Raw genomic sequence first — 21,050 nt, 5'->3', positions numbered from 1 at the left:
ACTGTATCAAATAGGGTGACACACTTAGCTAACACCCTTATAGGCACAATTTGCAAGGAGGTAGAGAAGATGCTGCAGTATTACATCATTGAACCTTTAGAGAGTCCTTGGTACTCCATTGCAGTCTTTGTAGAAGAGGAGGATGGCACCTAGTGTTTCTGCATCTAGTACTGATGACTGAACAAAATAATGAAAGAAGGTGTCTGTCCATTACTGTGCATTGAGGTCGCCCTACACTATGATCATGCAGTCAGGCTCCCAGCAAACTGAGGTTGATGAGGATGATGGAGGAAAGACTGCTTTCATAGCTCCTGACGACGTTCATGAGTTCAAAGTTATCCCGTTTGGATTGTGTAACATTTCAGACACCTTCCAATGAACCGATGGACAAACTGCTTCAACACCTTACACAGATGACATGTTTTTGCTATCTAGATGACATGGTAATTTTTTTAAGACATTTGAAGAACATCTAAGCCACCTTAGACAGCCTAGAGAGAGAGAGAGAGAGAGAGAGAGAGAGAGAGAGAGAGAGAATGGCGGCCACCTGTGTATATTGTATATGGGCTTAACAACATTTGCCATTCTCTCTCTCTCTCTCTCTCTCTCTCTCTCTCTCTCTCTCTCTCTCTGTACGCATATAGGTTCTCTAAGCTATCTGACAATAGTTGAAGTGTGTTCAGGCTGCAGGTCTATGCCTGAATCTGAAAGAGTGCCTGTTCCTCACCAAAGAAAGAAAAATGACAGAGTTTTGACTCCTAAGTACATTTGTGGTGCGAAAAGTTTCCTCAAAATTTGCTCATGCTACTGGCGATTCATAAAGCTTCTGTGACAAGTTATGTACCTCGCAAGAACTACGGCAGGAAGATACCAAATTTTCCTGGTATGTGGTATAAGAAAGATGTTTCCTTGTCCTTAAGGTGGTGCTAACAACTTTTCCAATTCTAGCATTGTATGAAAAGAATGCCAAGGCAGAACTTCTATCTGACAACAGCTGTCTTTGGATAGGGGCACTCTTATACATATTCTGGAAGTTGATGAAAAAGATGATAGCTTATGATTGCAGATTAATTTTCAAGACTGTGAGGAAAAACTCCTACAACTGAGAAACAGTGCCTTGCAGTTGTTTGGGCGTTCAACAAGGGCTGCCCATATTATTTGACAAACCATTGACTGTTGTGACTGATTCCCAGTGCTGATTGATTAGTCTAAAGGATTCATCACATTGTCTGGTGAGATGATCTCGAGGCTTCATGAGTACTAACTCACAATGGTATACAAAAACGGATGCAAAAACAAGGACACAGACTACCTTTCAAGGAATCCTTTTGGATTGCTGCATTAAATGATGTTTCTGCTGAATGAAGAAACTGTAGAAGCCTTAAAGAATGTGGAGCTGAGTAAAGTAGGATTCCAAGTAATAAATGGAGCTGGTCAGTGTGGCCGAGCGGTTCTAGGCGCTTCAGTCAGGAAACGCGTGACCGCTACGGGCACAGGTTCAAATCCTGCCTCGGGCATGGCTGTGTGTGATGTCCTTAGGTTAGTTAGGTTTAAGTAGTAGTAAGTTCTAGGGGACTGATGACCTCAGATGTTAAGTCCCATATGAGAAAGACATTGATCCAATAGGATGGAAATAGTGGCTCACCATCCCAGCTCACCTGCATCAGCAGTCCTAAAGTATTTCATGATGCACCAACATCTGATAAGCTGGGATTCACAAAGACACTAGACAGGATCAGACAAAGGTATCACCGGCCAAGTCACTAGCAATCTGTTAGACGCTATGTGAGCCACTGTAATCAGTCCCAATTGTGGACACACATGCCTCAGTTACATAAGGGGCAAATTGGAATTGACCCCTTGGGTAGGTCGTCCCCCCCCCCCCCCCCCCCCCAAAAAAAAAGGGGTGGGGGGGTGGGGGGGGATGGATGGATAATAGTCTGCAGGTCTGCAGTGAATATGTCATCTGCTATGCTGTCACCAAAGCTGCACAGACTGCCAAAGCCCCAGAAATTGCAAGGTTCTTTATAGAAGACATTATTTTGAAGTGCAGAACACCCCAAGCGGTGATCTTTGATTGTGGGAAAGTTTTGCAGTTAAGAGTAGTATCAGAGCTATCCCTGATGCAGAATGACAACTGTCTATCATCCACAGATAAATAGCCACACAGAGTACTTTAACAGATGTTGGCAGATATGATCTTGATGTTCATTGATGGCAGACAGGGATACTGAGATACAATGCTGCCCACCTTGAATTTGCATATAACACTGAGAGCCAGACATTACAGGCATTACACCATTCTTTCTGTTTCATAGTCGTGAGGCCGTAATGAGAATTGATACGCAGTTCCTGAAGGATGAATACGTGAAACACCTCATCACTAGGATCAAAGAAGAAAACACAGCTGGCTTGCATAAGGACCTTGGAAGTCCGAGAGAAGGACCGAGAGTGCTACAATGCCAAGCAGCAACCAGTGAGATGCAGCGTGGGAGACTTGATTTGGATTTTGATGCTTGTGCAGAAAGTAGGACTTCGAAAAAAGTTACTAATGTGTTAATTTGGGCCATTTTGTATCATTAATTGCGTACTGGGTAGGATATATGAGGTTGAGGATTGTGTCCACACATACGGAAGACAAAAGTACAAATGTGTCATCTGTGTCCTCCGAATGAAGCCCTACTACAGTACTGATGCGAAAATTGACGTTGGGGGCTGTTAAAGGAAATCGAAGACCTGCTAGCCGACCATCAAGCTTCTACTGGAAGGGCTACATTTGATGCACGCCATAGTGAAGAGTATGTGACAACTTAACCAGGATGTGAGGATCCACCAGTGCTGCCATCCAGGGGAGCATTGACAAGATTTAAATCCAGGGTGCTGTAGTTGGCAATTTGCTGTTATTCCATGAGAGGGAGCAGGGCACAAGCTGTGCAGCATGCAGTGTGCCATATCAGTTAGCATCACTGGCTGGAAAGCTGCAGGGCACCAGTTCAAACCCACCCAAAAGCAATTATTTAGTATTCATTCTTTCTGGAAGATTTCAGAGATTTCTTATGTTTGTAGGTTTGCATCTTCTGCAATATTCAAAGTCTGTATTAAGAGCAGCACACTCTGTTCATGAGTTCAGTTCCATTCTAGCTGTTCGTTGGTATTTGTAATAAACATGCTTTCAGTGCTAAGTGTTGTACTGGTGATGCTGCTTTCGGGTTTGTATCTTATTCTGCTTATAGTGTGGCATTATCCACACTTATCAGTACATGCCTTCTTTGAAATAGGAATTACTGTATTCCCTTCAAGTCTGAGGATATTTATCTTGGTACATACAAATCTTACGTAAAGGTGAAGTTTTGTTATTCAAGTCTACCCCAAGGGCCTTGTTTTGACTTACAATGGGAGGTCCACAGGGATGGGAGCAACCCTTTGAAACCAACTGTGTGGTGGTGTAGATTACCGGTCTCAGGTATCACACGCTGCAGCCATTCACCAGAGTGGGACCTTGCGTGCGAGTAATTGGTGAAAAAGAATGTTGCGTGATGCCCTAGAGTAGGGGTGTCCAACCTTTTAGCTTACCTGGGCAACATTCAAAGAAGATGAATATTTTTGGGCTGCACATGATGTACACAACACTAACAATAAACTGCTGGGGGTGGGAGGGTTGGTGGTGGGGGGGGGGGGGGGGGGGGGTGAGAGAATAACATTGTGCAACGATTGGAAATATTCAATTCATGCTTGGTTTGGGCTGCAAGCAGATTGTACACCCCTGCACTAAAGCATTAAAATTAAGGACATTATGTACAGTGGTGGCTTAGCACAGTGGTTTGGATACATTTCGGACATGCTGAAGAAGCCGGTTTTGAATCCTATTATCTGCTTTGAAATTTTAATTTTTAAATCTTTATTGAAATTACTTTGATAATTATTTTTATTCAGTTAATTGTATTTTTTATTTCTAATCCTATGCTGTGTTATTTTAATTATTTCATTTTTTGAGAGTGTGATTTTAATTGTATTTATGTACTTATTGTTAAATTTAAACATTTGAAAATTTCGATCTGTCAGTTAAAAAGCAAAAGTACAAATAATATATTTATATTGGCTGTACAGTGGTGTGAAGAATATGTTTTTTGTTGCAAGATGTACATTTTTAGATGGTTTTCATCAAACAAACATTTAAAAAATAAATTAGTTTGCACTTTGCACAAAATAGTGCAGATGAAGATTTTTCAGAAGGAAAAGATTATATATAAATGAAAACTCAACCTAAGTGAGAAATAGAAATAATGTAAGCAGTAACATAAATGGAAATATAAAGTGATAAAATGAAGAAATTAAATTGAAGCTAATACATAAAAATCATTAAAATTACTTGTACAAAGATTCCAAATGAAAAAAGAATGGTAGGCAAAAGAAATTGAATGAATGGAAAAGTTAATTATGATTAAAATGACATGACAAAGAATTGAAAATAAAAACAATTAATTTAATAAAATAATGATCAAAGTCATTACAGTAAAGATTTAAAAATGAAAATTTCAAACCATCTGGTAGCATTCAAACTTGCAACCTTCAACAAGTCAGAAACCTATCTTGACCACTGCACTACTGCACCACTGTAAATAACTATTAATTTTAATGCTCTTGAGCATCGCGTGACATTATTTTTGATTGATTATTCACAAACAGGGGTGTACTTTAGTGAATGGCTGTAGGGTGTTATATCTGGGATTCTAATATGTGCCATGATGGAGATGGTTTCAAAAAGTAGATCTCACCTCTGGGGAACCACCCCTTATTAGATCCTTTAGTATTCCATCTGATTCTTCTTGCAGTATCAAATATCCGAAGTCAGCTTCATCTACTTCCTCTTCTCTTTCTGCAATGTTGTATTCAAGTTTGCCTCCCTTATATAGGTAAAGTAGATAGCTAAATTTCCGCATCATGGCTCTAGATGGGCCACTTGAGCTTGACTGACGCCGGTGGTGTCATTTGATGGGAAATGGAGGAGCACTCCGCTCCTCTAGTCATTGTTGGATTTCTTGTCCATGGAACCATTATTAATTGGTCAAGTAGCTCCTCAGTTGGTCTCACAAGGCTTAGTTTGGCCTCACGAGGCTTAGTGCACCCTGTTACAATCCTCCGACCAAGGAAAAATTCCTGGCAATCCCGAGACTTGAACCTGTTTCTCCGCATTGCAGTCAGCCACCCTGACCATTCGGCTGTGGAGGCGGACTTCCCTTGAATATACCCTCTATGTATACCTTACACATTTCAGCCTTCCTTTCTTTGTATGGTACGGGCTTGCCTTGTGTGGTTGTAAAAATCACTCAAGGGCTATTTTTTCTCCAAAGGCTAAACATATTCGAGGGTGGGTGTGGACTCTGACCATAATTTGATGATTGTGAACTGCAGATTAAAACTGAAGAAATTACTGAAAGGTAGGAAATTAAGGAAATGGGACCTGGATAAATTGAAAGAACCAGAGATGTTCGAGAGTTTCGAAAGTAGCATTAAGTGACAATTGACTGAAAGAAGAGAAAGTCATACAATAGAAGTTGAATGGGTAGCTTAAAGAGATTTAGTAATTTAGCAGCAGTGAATCAAATAGACAAGAAGACAAGGCCCAGCAAAGATCCTTGGGGTAACACAAGAGCTATGGAATTTAATTGATCAAAGAAGAAAATATAAATATGCAGCAAATGAAGCAGGGAAAAGGGATTGTAAGCATCTAAAAATGATGTTGATACAAAGTGCAATATTGCAGAGCAGTAATGGCTAGATGGGAAACGCCAGGCTGTCGAAGCACATATGACTATGAGTAACGTAGATGCCACCTATAGAAAAATTAAAGTGTCCTTTTAAGGAAAGAGATAGATACATATAAAAGTAAAAGTGATACATTTCCCAGCTTTCGGAACCACCAGTTTCTTTCTCACTAGAGGTTGGGGCCATCTCACCTTGGGATTTGAGTGACTTGCTCTACCTTTTTAACTTTTGCCACCTTTATGCTCTTTGTTTTTAACTTTCCCACTTATCCATTCCTCCTACTGCTGTTAGTTCTGAATGCTAGAAACAGTATGATTTCCACTTTTATTGTATCTATCAGCAGTATTACACTTTTCATGTCCTGAAGGTAAGTGCTAGCCAGCAGTTCTGACTCATATTTTATTAGTTTTCTTGACGGAATTTTCCTTTGATTCTATAAAAATACATTCTGCAATCTAAACATCATTATCTGCAGAAATTGACAGTTCATAATTGTTATGCTACTGAGTTTTTATAAAAAATTCCTTTTGCATTATCTGGTTTTTAGTTAATTCATTGAAATGTAGTTATTATTGTGAGCTAAATCATGTAATATCTTTCTGCTGACAGGTTCTGGGGTCATTGAAGCATCGGCTGGATGCAACCCTGTCTCGAGCTCCTGGCCGTGCAGAGCAGTTGGTAACTGATGCAAGAGATTTCTTACTGGCTCGTGAAGAACGCCTCGCCAATGCCCGACGTGCTGTTGTGGCTACAGCTGGCTCATCACCTGATCCATCTGGCAATAATTTTATCAGGGGTAACCAGTGTTAGTTTTAACGTGTTCTGTAAATAACTTATACAACACCACCTGATGATGTGAAACATATTATTAGTTTCACTGTAGTTATATATATTTTAGATTATATCTTTTCTCAATGACAGTGCAGAATATTTTTCTGATAAAAGAATTTTCCTTTCTTTTTTATGCTGAGTAATCAGTTTATGGGATACTGAATGAAGACGATTTCAAGCTTATATCACGAAATGTAATAATACATAGCTTTGTGTGAACATGAAGGTGAAATAAATGCAAAGGGAAGTTGTTGTGATAATGAAACTAAAAAGAGGACTAAAAATTCTGGTGCACAGAAGTGGATGTACAAATTGTGTTTATTGGAAGAAAAAGAAATTGGAATCCCATGCTAATACAGGTTTTAGTGCAGCCTGTGTAAATGCAGAACTTTAAACTATTTGCTGTAGGGGAATACAAAATAGAGAATTGAGCTGGAGAAGGTAGATTGCTACTTACTGTAAAGAAGACATGCTAAGTTGCAGACAAGCACAATTAAAACACACGTGCATAAAGCTTTCAGCCACAGCCTCACCAGCAAAAGAGAAACACACGCCATTCATACACACAAGCAAGCACACCTCATGCACACATGACTGCCAACTCTGGCATGTCAGACCAGAGTGCAACTGTCACGTGGAATGCAAACAGCAATCTGGAGAGGACAGGGAAGGGGAAGGGATAGTAGTGTATGGGTGGGGAATGCTGTCTGGCAGATTGTGCAGGGACTAGAATGCCAAAAGGTGCAGCATCAGGAGATTGTGGGGCAGGGAGGTGGGGAAAAAAGGAGCAAGAAAGGAGAGGAAAGGTGGGCTGATGCTTTGGCAGAGGGTGGCAAACAAAGAGAATGGAGACGAGAATGGGGAGGAGATGATAGGACAGAGATGGGATGGAAACTGTTGGGTGGATGGTGTAGGCACAGTATGTTACCTATGCTAACAGATGTCATCCTTGACTGACTGTAGGAGAATAAAATATGACTTAGACACAATTTCCAGTTGATGTGATGAATGGCAGCTTCTTCCAAATGTAGAAAAATGTAAGTTAATGCAGATGAGTAGGAAAAACAATCCCATAGAGTTCAAATACAGCATTAGGCTGTACTGCTCTACACAGTCTTACTGGTTAAATATCTGGGCATAATTGTGTGAAGTGATATGAAGTGGGACGATCATGTATGGCTGGTAGTAATGAAGGTGAATATTCAACTTTGGGATATTGGGAGTATTTTAGGAAAGAGTGGGTAATATGTAAAGGAGACCACATATAGGAAACTAGTGCAACCTATTCTTGAGTGCTGCTAGAGTTTTTGGGACTCCCACCAGGTCGGATTAAAGGACGATATTGAAGCAATTCAGAGTTGCGTTGCTAGATTTTTTTACCAGTAGGTTTGAAAAACACACTGATATGGAAATGCTTCAGGAACTCAAATGTGAATCCTTGGAGGCAAGGCAATGTTCTTTTCAGGGAACACTGTTAAGAAAATTTAGAGAACTGACATTTGAAACTGATTGCAAAATGATTCTACTGCTGGCAATGTACATTTTGCATAAGGACCATGAAAATAAAATAAGAGAAATTAGGGCCTGGATGAAATCATATAGATAGCTGTTCTTTTCTTTGCACTATTTGGGACTGGAACAGGAAGGGAAATGACTAGTAGTGGTGAAATGTACCCTCTGCCATGCACCGTATGGTGGCTTGTGTAGTAGGTATGTAGCTAATATAATAATCTATTTTTGGCTTTTCACCCTTTTCTTTTTCTCTTTTAAAATTACTAATTTGTGAAGCATCTTCAGTGGCTTGTAATATACTGAGGTCACAAAAGTCGTGGGATACCTCCTAATATCATGTTGGACCTCCTTTTGCCTTACAGAATGCAGCAAGTCAACATGGCATGAACTCAACGAGTTGTTGGAAGTCCTCTGAAGAAATATTGAGCCATGCTGCCTCCATCACTGTCCATAATTGTGAAAGTGTTGCCAGTGTAGGATTTTGTGCACGAATTGAACTCCCGATTATGTCCCCTGCAGGTGATGTCGTGCTGTTACTTAGACACTCATATCTGTTGTCTGCTGCCATAGCCCATTAAAGCCAAATTTCACTGCACTGTATCTTCTGATACATTTGTCGTACTGTAACCCTTATCCTACTATTGTACTTTAGTATGCTTTTATCTAAATAACAGAAAACCCTGTTTCTATGTTGCCACGTATACTACACACCAACAGAACAAATAGTCCTCTCACAAGAAAAGCCATGTATAACCCCCTTTCTAAAAATTAGGTTGTTTCCAAATAAAGTACACTATGGGAAGGCAGTCCTGTTAATAGGAGAAGCTAATCAATAATTACCATTTTTACAGGATTTGACTGTGTGTTGTGTCTAATGAATAAGTAAATCTGACTATTCACTTCTTTTCCTAAGATCTTACCCAGCAATTAGATAGAAACGCAGTGTGAATAATATTATACTGAAGCTAGGATAACTCAGTTCCAAGTACATTTAGTGATTTAAAACGTGTACTAATGGTCCCCAGCCTATCCAGGCAATGAAACAGTGAAGTATTGGAAAAGCAGAAGTATGAATTTTGCCTACTTTCTTGCTATTGTTTAATACGGTTCTTCAAATAAATATTACTCCACTTAAACAATGTTGGACTACACCCTTATACACTAAGCTTTTAAAAGAGAAAAAGCCCTGTAGATAACTTCAAGGAAGCAAAATAAAAAAAAAAAGGCCACAAGGGACATTTAGAAAAGCACTTTCCATAAGCAACAAACTTAAATACTAAAATACACACTTTTTATACTTAACATTTCATAACAGATTCTAGTAACTTGGCTTCACTCTGATTGAATTTTATGTAAGCAAACTTTTACTATAACTCTTTGCAATAATTAAGAAAACTTTTTTTTTTTTACACAAAAACAATTTAAATGGTGCCTCTTTATATTAACTTGGCAGTTCATGAGTGTGTAAAACAGGGTACTTGGTTTAATCAAACACCAGGAAGGAACCTTATATAAACGTATGATTAGGATGAAATAACAGGGTGAACCAGTTTCTTTAAAAACACAGTGTACATTAATGGTTCACATTTTACAAAAGTAAAATTACAAAAAAATCTTATCTGGTGGCTGTAGGCTTGGGTATGGCGAACTGCTATGATGGCTACACTACCCACAGTACGACCTGCAAGTATCTTGCTGTATGAGCTCAATTCCTCTTCTTGGCTTTGTTCAATTTCACATACTCAGCAACTTGCTGCTATGCTGTAAGTCGTTTGCGATCTCCAACCGAGGCATTTTTTTGCAAATTTGCTGGCAAAGCTTCTCCTGCTCCACAAAGGTGTTGCCTCAGTGACTGCTTGCCTACAGACTGTGTGACTGACTTCCTGCACTTGCTCTAGGTAGCATGTGAATTCACCCGTGCCACCTTTTCCACTCCTCAGAGCCACTTTTGTTTTGAACAAAAGTGCACTGGCTTTTACAACAATTATTTCTTACATTGTTCCTAAGCATGACCATTTCTTAAAGTGTCAAATTTATATCAGTATGAACAATTTATACACACAAATATTTTTAAATACAAAATGTCATCAGAAACTTATTTAACATAATAAACAATTTACATAGTATTTTACATAAATTACTCACATACAATGCAAAGAACTTAAAAATCCAGTATAGCACACTTTATTTTACATCTACAGAAAATATAGTACCAATATTCAAAAATTTTAAAGCAAAACAAATTATAAAAATTTAAATGAAACATAAACATATAATCTTATAGTATGTCCCACATTGATTTCTGTAGTTATTTCACACAGTGCTGCTTGTGTGTTAGCACTGACAACCCTACATAAAATTTGCTACTCTCATTTTGCTCGAACTACCATTCTGCGTTTAAAGTCTGTTAATTCCTATCTTGCAACCATATTCATGTTGGAAATATTTTCATATGAATCACCTGAGTACAGATGACAGCTCCGCCAATGCACTGCTCTTTTATACCTTGTATATGTGATACTACCTCCATTTGTATATGTGTGTATCACTATCCAATAACTTTTGTCACCACAATGTCCGTGTTTGTTTTATGTAAATAATATTTGCATTAGATTACGTAAATGTAAATGTCGTGTGACTAGGGCTTCCCGTCGGGTAGACCGTTCGCCGGGTGCAAGTCTTTCGATTTGATGCCACTTCTGTGACTTGCACGTCGATGGGGATGAAATGATGATGATTAGGACAACACAACACCCAGTCCCTGAGCGGAGAAAATCTCTGACCCAGCCAGGAATTGAACCTGGGCTCTTAGGATTGACATTCTGTCGCACTAACCACTCAGTTACGGGGGTGGACATTAGATTAGGTGTCACAATAGGAATGGATGATATTCAGGAGTATGACAGCCTTGATCATTCGAAACAAAAAGGTCTAGTAAACATGGGTTCTAAAATGCATACCTCAAGAAGTGGTGTGTTTCAAAGTAGAAAAGGTGAAGTAGTGCCGGATAATGATTACGGATATGTAACTATATTACAATTTTTTGCTATTCTCTTATTGTTTGGTGAGAAAAAACATTTTGGACCACAAACTTCATAACATTAAATTTCTGTTTGATTCTACATGTGATTTTGTGATCATATTAATCCATATGTGTCGTCCTGGACTGGTACTTAGTTGACCAATGTATGATAGTTGGCCTGTGGACACCAGGATGGTGTATAAAATAGTGATGGATATAACAAGAAAGAAAGATCGCAATAAGCACAAATTTGACATTCACAGAAAGCAAACAGCAGCTGACACAACTACACAAACCACATCAAACCACCCACAAAACTTCAAACTAGTTAGTCTCAGCACAGCATACACAGGCTAGATAAAATCCCACTCAGCAGAGAAAATTATGAAAAAGAGTTGTAAACAGTACAGCTCATAGCCAAAAACAATGGATAAATGTCAACAGAATACATAAACTCAACCCCAAAATAAAAAAAATAAATAAATAAATAAAAATAGCCCAAGAAAAATGAAAGTAAGCAGAGGACACAAGCACCACTAAACACAAACAGGACAGACACTACAGTACACACACAAACACACAGAAGGGGAACACTCATGACATGACTAACAAGAAGAAATGTTGCACTTTATTACACAAACACAAATAAAAAACAGAATAGGAAATACACTAAAGAAAGAAGGGTAACATGTAAAGTATAAAACAAGAATCACACTCGTATCACATTTACAAACACCAATGAGGAAAAAAAAAAAAAAAAAGAAAAGAAAAGAAAAGAAAAGAAAAACAAGCAGTTCTTGAAGAGCTACTATACCTCAGTTAAAATGTCAAGATCACAAATTGCTCTATCTGGGAATGTGCAGGCAGAAATTTCAAAACTAGATACAAACAACACATAAGAGGCTGGAAGTATTAAAATAGCCATTTGATTTTTTTTTTGCTGAACACCTAATAAAGCATGGGCATGACCATCTAACATGGAACAGGATGTAAAAATTATTGTCATGAGCAACTACAACAGAAAACCCCTAATGTTACATCAAAATTTCCACTAAAGAATCCTTGCACTGAACAAGAAAATTTAAATGACTAAATCAAAATAAGTAACAATTCACTGATTATCTTAGCTACTGAAACACTAACTGAGATGCAGAACATATCTAGGTTAAATAACAACTTAATCTCCCAAACACATGGACACTCCAAACAAAGAAACATAAATATTTAACTAACACCACAACAAAAACTAAAGATGAACAAAACAATACACAGCGACAGTTGGAAATACTGGATATAGTAAACACACACACTAACAACATACAGGGAACTGTGAAAGATAAGTGTTCAATAGAAATGTGTTAAAAAGATGCAAAAAATCTGACATCCTCCTGTACATAGGCCATCTGGATACAACTCCAGGACAACACATATGGATTAATAAGATCACAAAATCATAAGTAGATCCAAATAATAATTTAACCCTATGAAACTTGCTCTTCAAAAGTTGTTTCTCATTTAACAACAAGAGAATAATAAAAAACTGCAGTGTAGTAGCTTATCTGTAATCATTATGTAATGCAGACATTATATACATAAGACAAACATATTTCAAGGTGCAGAAAATGTTTCACAAATAAAAAGAACCAAAATGGTTGCTGCCCAAAAGAAACAGCTTTTCATTTAGTTGCATAGGCAGACCACATCTCTAAGATCACATTTAGCTACCTGCAAGGATACATGTGTCATTATCGGAGAACGCAGTGACCACAGTGCAGGCATATGTTGTTTAATCTCCACTCATTGTATGAAAAGTTTATCTCTTTGGGTATTACTGTTCCATTGTTCTCAGTTAGGGAAATTATGACTCATACTAAATCGTAAGTGGTTAGTAGCACATTGCGATCATTTTTTCTGCCACATTCCTAAAACAAGCTAGCATAGAAATCTCCACAAATTAATTTTCATTTTCTCTGTATGACAGACAGCACAATAAGGAATCAAAATTTTTGATGATAATTTCCCAGATACTCAGTGGGTACCGTAAGTTTTTATCATCTGTAAGCATTCCTTTTTCCAGTATTTGGTCATGTCTATATAGCCTTATCTGTACAAAATATGCTTATTTTATGTTTATATCCATTTTCATGAATATGATATGTTCTCCTTCATCCTTCTTATATCTAAACGAATAATCAGCTAAAATATAACTTTGTTTCTGGTTCTTGATTTTTCCAGTCAAACTAACAACTTGGTTTATGCCCCTCTTTCCTCCTCCCACTCCTCCTCTAACACCTCTAACAACTGATTAACCAGGCCTCCAATAGCCACAAGAATTTTCATTTGTTTCCCGGTTCACCCTTTATGCTAAGAGATTTAATAAATTGTTTTTGCTCTCCCCCCACACCCTACCCCATTCCGGTGTTGGCCCTGATAGATACACCCTCTTAACCCAAAATAGTTCAAAGTTATGCCAAAATTGGTTGGAATGACTTGTAGGTGGACAGCGGTAATCATACCTTTTAGCTTTGAAGTATTTTGACCTCGTTTAGGTAAGAAGATTCTTATAAGTAAAACATAACAAAAAAATATGGTTTGTTCCAAATATTGGATCAGAAGTAATGTTCCCTTGTTTAAATTTGGTTTCAAAAGAGTGCACCTAGGATCATATCAGGGAACTTGTAGCCAAATCTACTGATTGAGACACATTTGAACAGCATGTTTTCTATGTTGTAATGTATTGAGGCATTTAATGTTCAGAAATTTTCTTTTTATGTATCCCATGACATATAATAGCACAAAACATGTATTCATATATACTGCTCTTTCAGTTACTTTAGTTCACTTTACGTGTAAATTTCATGTATTGTAGACTCATTTTTCTCTCTTATCACACTTTTTGGACATTCAGCATGAACATCATCTACAACACTCATTGACTTAACATGTCACACAATTACATTATGAACCAGGGAACAAAATCTTGCACTGCTGTCTGTATTTATTAAATTAATGATCATGTGTGTTTAACGTGTAAAAAAAAAAGAAAAAAAAAAAAGAGACCACAGTTGTGCAATACTTCTGTTTCAGGAGAGAGCAAAAGGCGAAGCTTCACATCTACATTATCATCAGTATTCCGTCGAGCTGGTGTTTCAGTCCCTGTACATAGCCTAAGTAACCAGATCTCAGAGACACCAGATGGGCGCCCTATGAATAATAGCAGCCAGCATTCAAGCCCTCGTAACAGGTATTTGTTAATTGTTAGTCAGTTGTAATGCATGTCAGTTGTAGTTTTGGAAGCACAGGATTGGAGAAGACAAAAGCGGGGATTTATAAGGTTTTTGAAATGGACTTGTTGAAAATGCTCTTGTCCTAAACTACTTCTTAATTGAACAATTCTGTGTATTACATGTAAATCTATTTAAGAAAACACTAAAACATATGCACAGTTCCAAATGTCACACTTCTTTTTATTTTGTGAGTCCGTGAACTGGTTATCTGTTGCACAAGAGTCATCTTGCATAAATCTGTAGAAATTCTGTCTTAGGCACCTTGCAAGTAAGATACATACTAGTTTTCACACTGATGGAAAATATGGAAGCAAGAGGATGGTGTTCAGTGACAGTGTGATCTACTGTCTGTCCTGCAAGTATTTTCCAGATTTTAATACTGTTTGCCACCTCCAAGACTAATGTCAGAATAAATGACCTTCAGACAAACAGTGTATCTTACGCTTTCTAGTAGCTATATCCTTTCATGTATACTGTACCTAACATGCATTTTCGATAATGACGTCTCAGATGTGGTACATTCTTTCAATTATTATTCACATTCAATTTTCATGTGGTAGATAATCATGTTACATATGCTACTTCTGACACAATTTTTTTCTCATCTGTGAATCAAAACAGTGAATTAGTGGTGTACATATCTGTTGTCTAATGAAGTTAGATCAGGAGAGAAGTGGAGGTTGTTTACAATACTAAAAGTATTTTTCTGTTGGTAAATTACAATAAAGTTTCAGTATTTATTACTGACATTGCATCAAAGAAACTGTTCTGTAAAAAGTAGTCTACTATGATAAGGATGGCACTAGTAGTTGGCTGCAACCTTATAGTAAGAACCATCTCTGCATTTGCCGGAAGTAATGTAAGGAAACCATGGAAAACCTAAATAAGGCTGGCTGTAGGAAGATTGGTGCCTCCACCTGCCCAAATAGAAGGCCACTCTCAAACTCTGCTGCCTCATTTGATTTATCTCTAATGTTCAGTACTCTTTTACAAATAAGTTTTTTAATAATGTAAATGTTTAATGCTTCAGTGTGCATTCATTTCTCACTCTGTCACTTCGCACACGATATACACATTATTTTGTAACATTAAACACACTACTTACTTGAAATGAAAAGATCATATTAGAGCTATATGTATTCATTTATTTTTTTTAAATTTAGAACTTCTAATATGGTGTGCATCTACCTTATCAAAAGAACATTAAAGAATACACACAAACATATTGCTGTTGCAACACTTATAATCTAATAAGAGACATACTGAGTCATACAATGTTATTACATTTAAATTATCTAAGTTTAATAATTGATTCTACTAATTGAATAATTTGAGGGCTTGCATATAATAAGAATATGTATTGTTGCAGTTGGCTGGAAACTGGAGAAGTACGCTCAGCAGCCATGTGTGCAGTGTTGTTAGATGAATGGCTGAAAGAATTGGCAGCAATAACACAGGAACAGGCTTTGGCAGGCCTTGCACCAGATGTTATTGATACACCAGTGGATGGCGCCGTGTGGGTATGTAATTTGAATTCTGCTCTTATGAATTGGTTATCTGCCATGGAAGAGGCATCTTGCATCGGTCTATGTTAATCCTCACTTAGGCCCCTTTTGAGTAAGACACTTATGTTTCCCACTGGTGGAAAATACAGCATCAAGGGGATTGTAATGTGTGAGAATACAATATGATCTACCATTTGTATGGGAAATTTTCTCCAGCTTTCAGTAATGTTTGCCACCTCCAAGACCAGTGTCAGAATGAATGACCTTTATAAAACTGTTTGTGATACATTCTAGTAGATATCTGTTCTTTTATACTACATCTGACATATGCTTTAGGTGATATGTTCTCCACAAAAAGTACTCACATACAATTTCATGCAATAACAAAAAAAAAAGGGGGGGGGGGGGTGTTCTCGTAACATTTTCAAGGAGTCTAGAAAATAAGGTCACTGCAAAATGACTTTATTGCATAATTATATAAAAATAAGACCCCATGTAATTTTTTGTTTTAAATTGATGAAGAAGCAGTTGGCCTGACAAGTACTTAATTTTAGGAGACACAACAAGAGCAAACAGCAGGAACACATGGAAATGGTTAAAGCACTCCCAACTTTTGGAATTTCAGGTTCCATGACAATAGGAAATGGTTGGGCGTTTCATAGTACTAACCTATGCAATGTTTGTTGTGTCTTATGCATTGATTCTGCTTTGGTGCACAGACTATGCACAGCTCTGACTAGTGCCAGTGTGTGTCCACATTTGAGGGGACTGGGCAGCACACAAAAATGCAGAGCATTTTCTACTATCAAGGTTGGGTAGGTATGTGTATGTGGAGCCATCTGGCAGGCAAGCAGCAGTGATCTCTTAAGTGATTGTTATATCCATTAGTTGCTTAACAAAGTAATTTTAAAAATACGATCAACCTTGTGCTTTATGTAAGTCACAATGGAGATACGTAGTTTACCTTATGTCAAGCTCAGAGTGGAGATGTGCCTCGAAAATTAGTTCACAAGGAAATTGAATTTCCTGGAAAAGCCAGGATATTGTGGAAGACTCAGACTCAGGGAGTTCTTAGAGATTCTTATGGGAGTTGAACTGCTCATTGATGGAAAGAAATGTTACAAGCTACTTTCTACAAATCCTGCTTTGGGAACAATCAGTTCTGAAGTCACATGGAATGGTGAAGAAGGGCAGTGAATTATTGTAATGCTTGTTGTTCAGTGGCAGCTAACTCCTGTGTGCTCACTGATCTCAGGAATCTTCAATCCTGGGCTCCAGGTCAGTTTCCCATTGCTTGAGTACAAGTGCAACGAAATGTAATGTGCTTTAAAATTTGCCTTGTAGATTTAAATTTGTCATTCATCCAAAAACTAAGTTTTTTTATTTTTTAAATTTTTTGAACTCATTTTGTAGTTTAGCATTGAATATTTCAGCTTCAGTTCTTTTGTACTAAGTTCAAAACAAAGTAGTACTTTGCTGATTTTCTCGCAGCATAGTGGTGTAAGTTTGCTCACCTGCCAACAGTGGCAATTTTCTTTTTTAAAATCAGTGTTCCCTGTGAGAGGATCAGCTTTGTCATAAGTAACAGTCTAAACATTTGTGCCAGATAGATAAATTACATCCATAGGCAGCATGTCACTAAGTTCTCTAGTGACAAGCTAAGACAATAATGTTCATAACTGTTAGGGGCCAAATGAATACACATTTTACACAGTCTGGTGCCATTGCCAAATAATACATAACTTTCACATTTTGACAGTGTTATGAAAAAGATAGATATTTACTGTGTAGTGGAAGTGTTGAGCCACATACAGGCACAACAAAAAGACTACTAAACAAGTGCTTTATTAAGTGGGTGGAATTGATGATTGGTGCAGGTGTGCATTGAGAGAGTCTTTAAAGAATAAATAACAACTTCTAATATCTTGCAATTAAAAAAAAAAAACTTTAGTTAATAGGGCCTAAGATTCTTGCTGTTGGTTTGGCATTGCTATGAGAATTAGAGATGCTCTATTACTGCAGTACAGCAACTTTAAATAATCTCAGAGGTTAAAATTTTGCTACTTACAGAAATTGCAATTATCTTTATACTTTTAGATATTTTAGATAACTTGTAGATCTTTTCTGTCATTAAAATATTCTGTCATAGTTTCAAGTTGATGTGAATTTGGGTGACCAAAGACACATTTATGGCAACATTTCACCCTAGTATTTTGTTATGGATGCTTAAGTCTCAGTATTATTTCTGCCTTTCAGACTTTCTCTCCCATTACACAAATCTAAAATATTTTAGACCATAGGTCATTATTAAAAGTTTCATCATGCCACATGTTAACAGTCAACAAATAAAATGAATTAATGCATATTTGCAATATACATTCTATTGCCACATATAAAAATGTTAAGTTAATCAAGAATCATGTGCATTGAAATGGGGCTGATCATGAACTGACACAAGATCATTTGATTATTAATCTCCTTCTTTTCTTTTTTGATTTTAATAATGATCAGCAGCATCTGGACACAGTTAAACACATCTTCTCATGAGCATGGGTGTTTGGGTCAGCATTAACTTGGTCTGGCATGTCGAAGTCAAAGTCCGCAAACTACACTAGAATATCCATTCGCTGATGCCAAGCCTCCAAGTTAAAAATAAATAAATGAAAATGTGGTGTTTCACAAATGACATACAATTAACCTGCTGTGGCACAGTGTCAAACACTGAAACACTATGGACTATGTGATATGTACGTAATGGAAGCTGTTCTCCAGCTGACTGGTGACGACACATACATGTTTGCAAATTAGGTACTTAACACAAACTAACTAATTTACATCATGTAATAGCGCCATTCCTATTTATAGATGAGCATAATACGAAAAAAATCATAAGAAAATGAACTTTCGACCAACAAGACCTTCGTCAGAGATAGAACACACACACACACACACACACACACACACACACACACACACGACCACAGTCTCTGGCTGTTTGAGTTAGACTGCAAGCAGCAACGCTAGATGGTAGAAGAATCTGGGTGGTGGGGGAAAGGAGGAGGCTAGGATGGGGAGGGGGAGGGATAGCAGGGTAGATGTTGGGGACTGTGAAGTGCTGCTTTTGCCAGTGTTCAGGGACGAGGTGGAGAGAGGGCAGGGCAGTTCGGTCGTCGAGATGTTAGACGGGGCATTGGGGGGGGGGGGGGGGGGGGTTAGTGGAAAAAGAGAGAAGTAAAAAGACTGTGGTTGCATTGGTGGAATAGAGGGCTGTGTAATGCTGGAATGGGAACAGGGAAGAGGCAGGATAAGTAAGGATAATGACTAGCGAAGTTTGAAGCCAAGAGGGTTAAGGGAACATAGGGTGTATTGCAGGGAGAGTTCCCACTTGCACAATCAGAAAGGCTGGTGTTGGTAGGAAGGATCCAGATTTCACAGGCTGTGAAGCCGCCACTGAAATGAAGAATGTTGTGTTGGGTGGTGTGGTCAGGAATGGGGTGGTCCAGCTGTTTCTTCTTTGCAGACCGACAGATTGTTAGTTGTCATGTCTACATAAAATGCAGCACAGTGGTTGCAGCTTCACTAGTTTCACAAGTAGCCCTCCCTTTGATGGGATGATGCTTGTGACCAGACTGGAGTAGGTGGTGTGAGAGGATGTATGAGATAGGTCTTGTATGGGACAGGTCTTGCATCTAGGTCTATTAAAGCGATATGGGCCATGAGACAAGGGGATGGGAACAGGATGTGTGTAGGGATGGACGAGGATATTCTGTAGGTTCATTAGGTGACTGAATACCATTGTGGGAGGTATGGAACTGATGGTGGGTAGGACATTCCTCGTTTCAGGGCACGACTAGAGGTAGTCAAAACACTGGCAGAAAATGTGACTCAGTTTCTCAAGTCATGGGTGTTCTGAGTCACGTGGGGAAGGCTCCTCTGTGGCCAGATGTTGGGACTTTAGGAGGTGATGGGTGACTGGAGAGATAAGGTCTGAGGGTTTTGTTTCTGTACGACATTGGAACGGTAATTATGTCTGTGAAGGCCTCAGTGATACTCTTGTGTATTTTGAGGGGGACTGCTTGTCACTACAGATGCAATGGCTCTCATGACTCAGTGCCATCTGGGACTGGAGCAACTGAATCACATTCTCCACCAGGGTTTCGACTACGTCTCATCATGCCTTGAAATGAGAATTGTCCTACCCACTGTCTTTCCCAGCCCACCGCATGTACACAATTTACTTATCCATCCCTACACAACCCCTGCTCCCAGCCCCTTGACTCAAAGCTGATATCACTGTAATAGACCTAGATGCAAGACCTGTTCCATACATATTCCCACCACAACCATCTACTCTAGTCCGGTCACAATCATCACCTATTCCCTCATGGGCAGGGCTACTTGTGAAACCAGTCATGTGATCTACAAGCTAAGTTGCAGCCACTGTGCTGCATTCTATGTGGACATGACAACTAACAAGCTGTCTGTCCCCATGAATGGCACTGAAATGGCACCGACAAACTGTGGCCAAGAAACAGCTGGATCACCCCATTGCTGAGCACACCACCCAACACAACATTTTTCATTTCAGTGGCTTCTTCACAGCCTGTGCCATTTGGATCCTTCCCACCAACACCAGCTTTTCTGAATTGTGCAGGGGGGATCTCTCTCTGCAATACATCCCACAGCCCCATAACCCTTCTGGCCTTAACCTTTGTTAGTCTTTCTCCTTACTATCTAGCCTGTTGCCTGTTCCCATTCTAGCACTACACAGTCCTCTGTTCCACCAATGCACCCACAGTCTTTTTACCTCTCTCCTTTTCTGCTACCCCCTCCCTGCCGACTGGACTGCACGTAGCTGCCCTGACCTACCCTCTCTACCCCTCATCTCTGTATGCTCCCACAAGCATCGCTTTACTGTCCCCACTCCTACCCTGCTAACCAACCCCTCCCCTTCCCAGTCGCCTCCTTACCCCCACAACCCAGTTGTGTCTTCTACTACGTACAGCTGCTTGCAGTGTGGCCTCATCAGCCAGAGACTACAATTATAGGTTCTGTTTTGTGTGGATAATTTATGTACTTGGGGATGACAAAACCCACCAAAATGTCAAATTGAATAGTTAATAAAGT

At 38.7% G+C, this 21,050-nt stretch overlaps 1 protein-coding gene across 2 annotated transcripts in view; it reads left to right on the top strand.

The window, feature by feature from the left end:
• Positions 1-21,050, top strand: part of LOC126413318 (FHIP family protein AGAP011705-like) — a 244,294-nt gene that overhangs the window by 202,566 nt on the left and 20,678 nt on the right. For both annotated transcript variants that reach the window (XM_050083218.1, XM_050083217.1), the window contains exons 10-12: positions 6,376-6,562; positions 14,219-14,375; positions 15,788-15,938. In XM_050083218.1, coding sequence (XP_049939175.1) covers positions 6,376-6,562; positions 14,219-14,375; positions 15,788-15,938 — 495 coding nt within the window. The remainder of the gene's footprint in view (positions 1-6,375; positions 6,563-14,218; positions 14,376-15,787; positions 15,939-21,050) is intronic.

The sequence above is a fragment of the Schistocerca serialis genome, chromosome 7 (genome assembly GCF_023864345.2).
Source record: "Schistocerca serialis cubense isolate TAMUIC-IGC-003099 chromosome 7, iqSchSeri2.2, whole genome shotgun sequence".
NCBI lineage: Eukaryota > Metazoa > Arthropoda > Insecta > Orthoptera > Acrididae > Schistocerca > Schistocerca serialis.
Note: the sequence above shows the minus strand (reverse complement) of the source record. Positions and strands in the feature narration are given on the sequence as shown.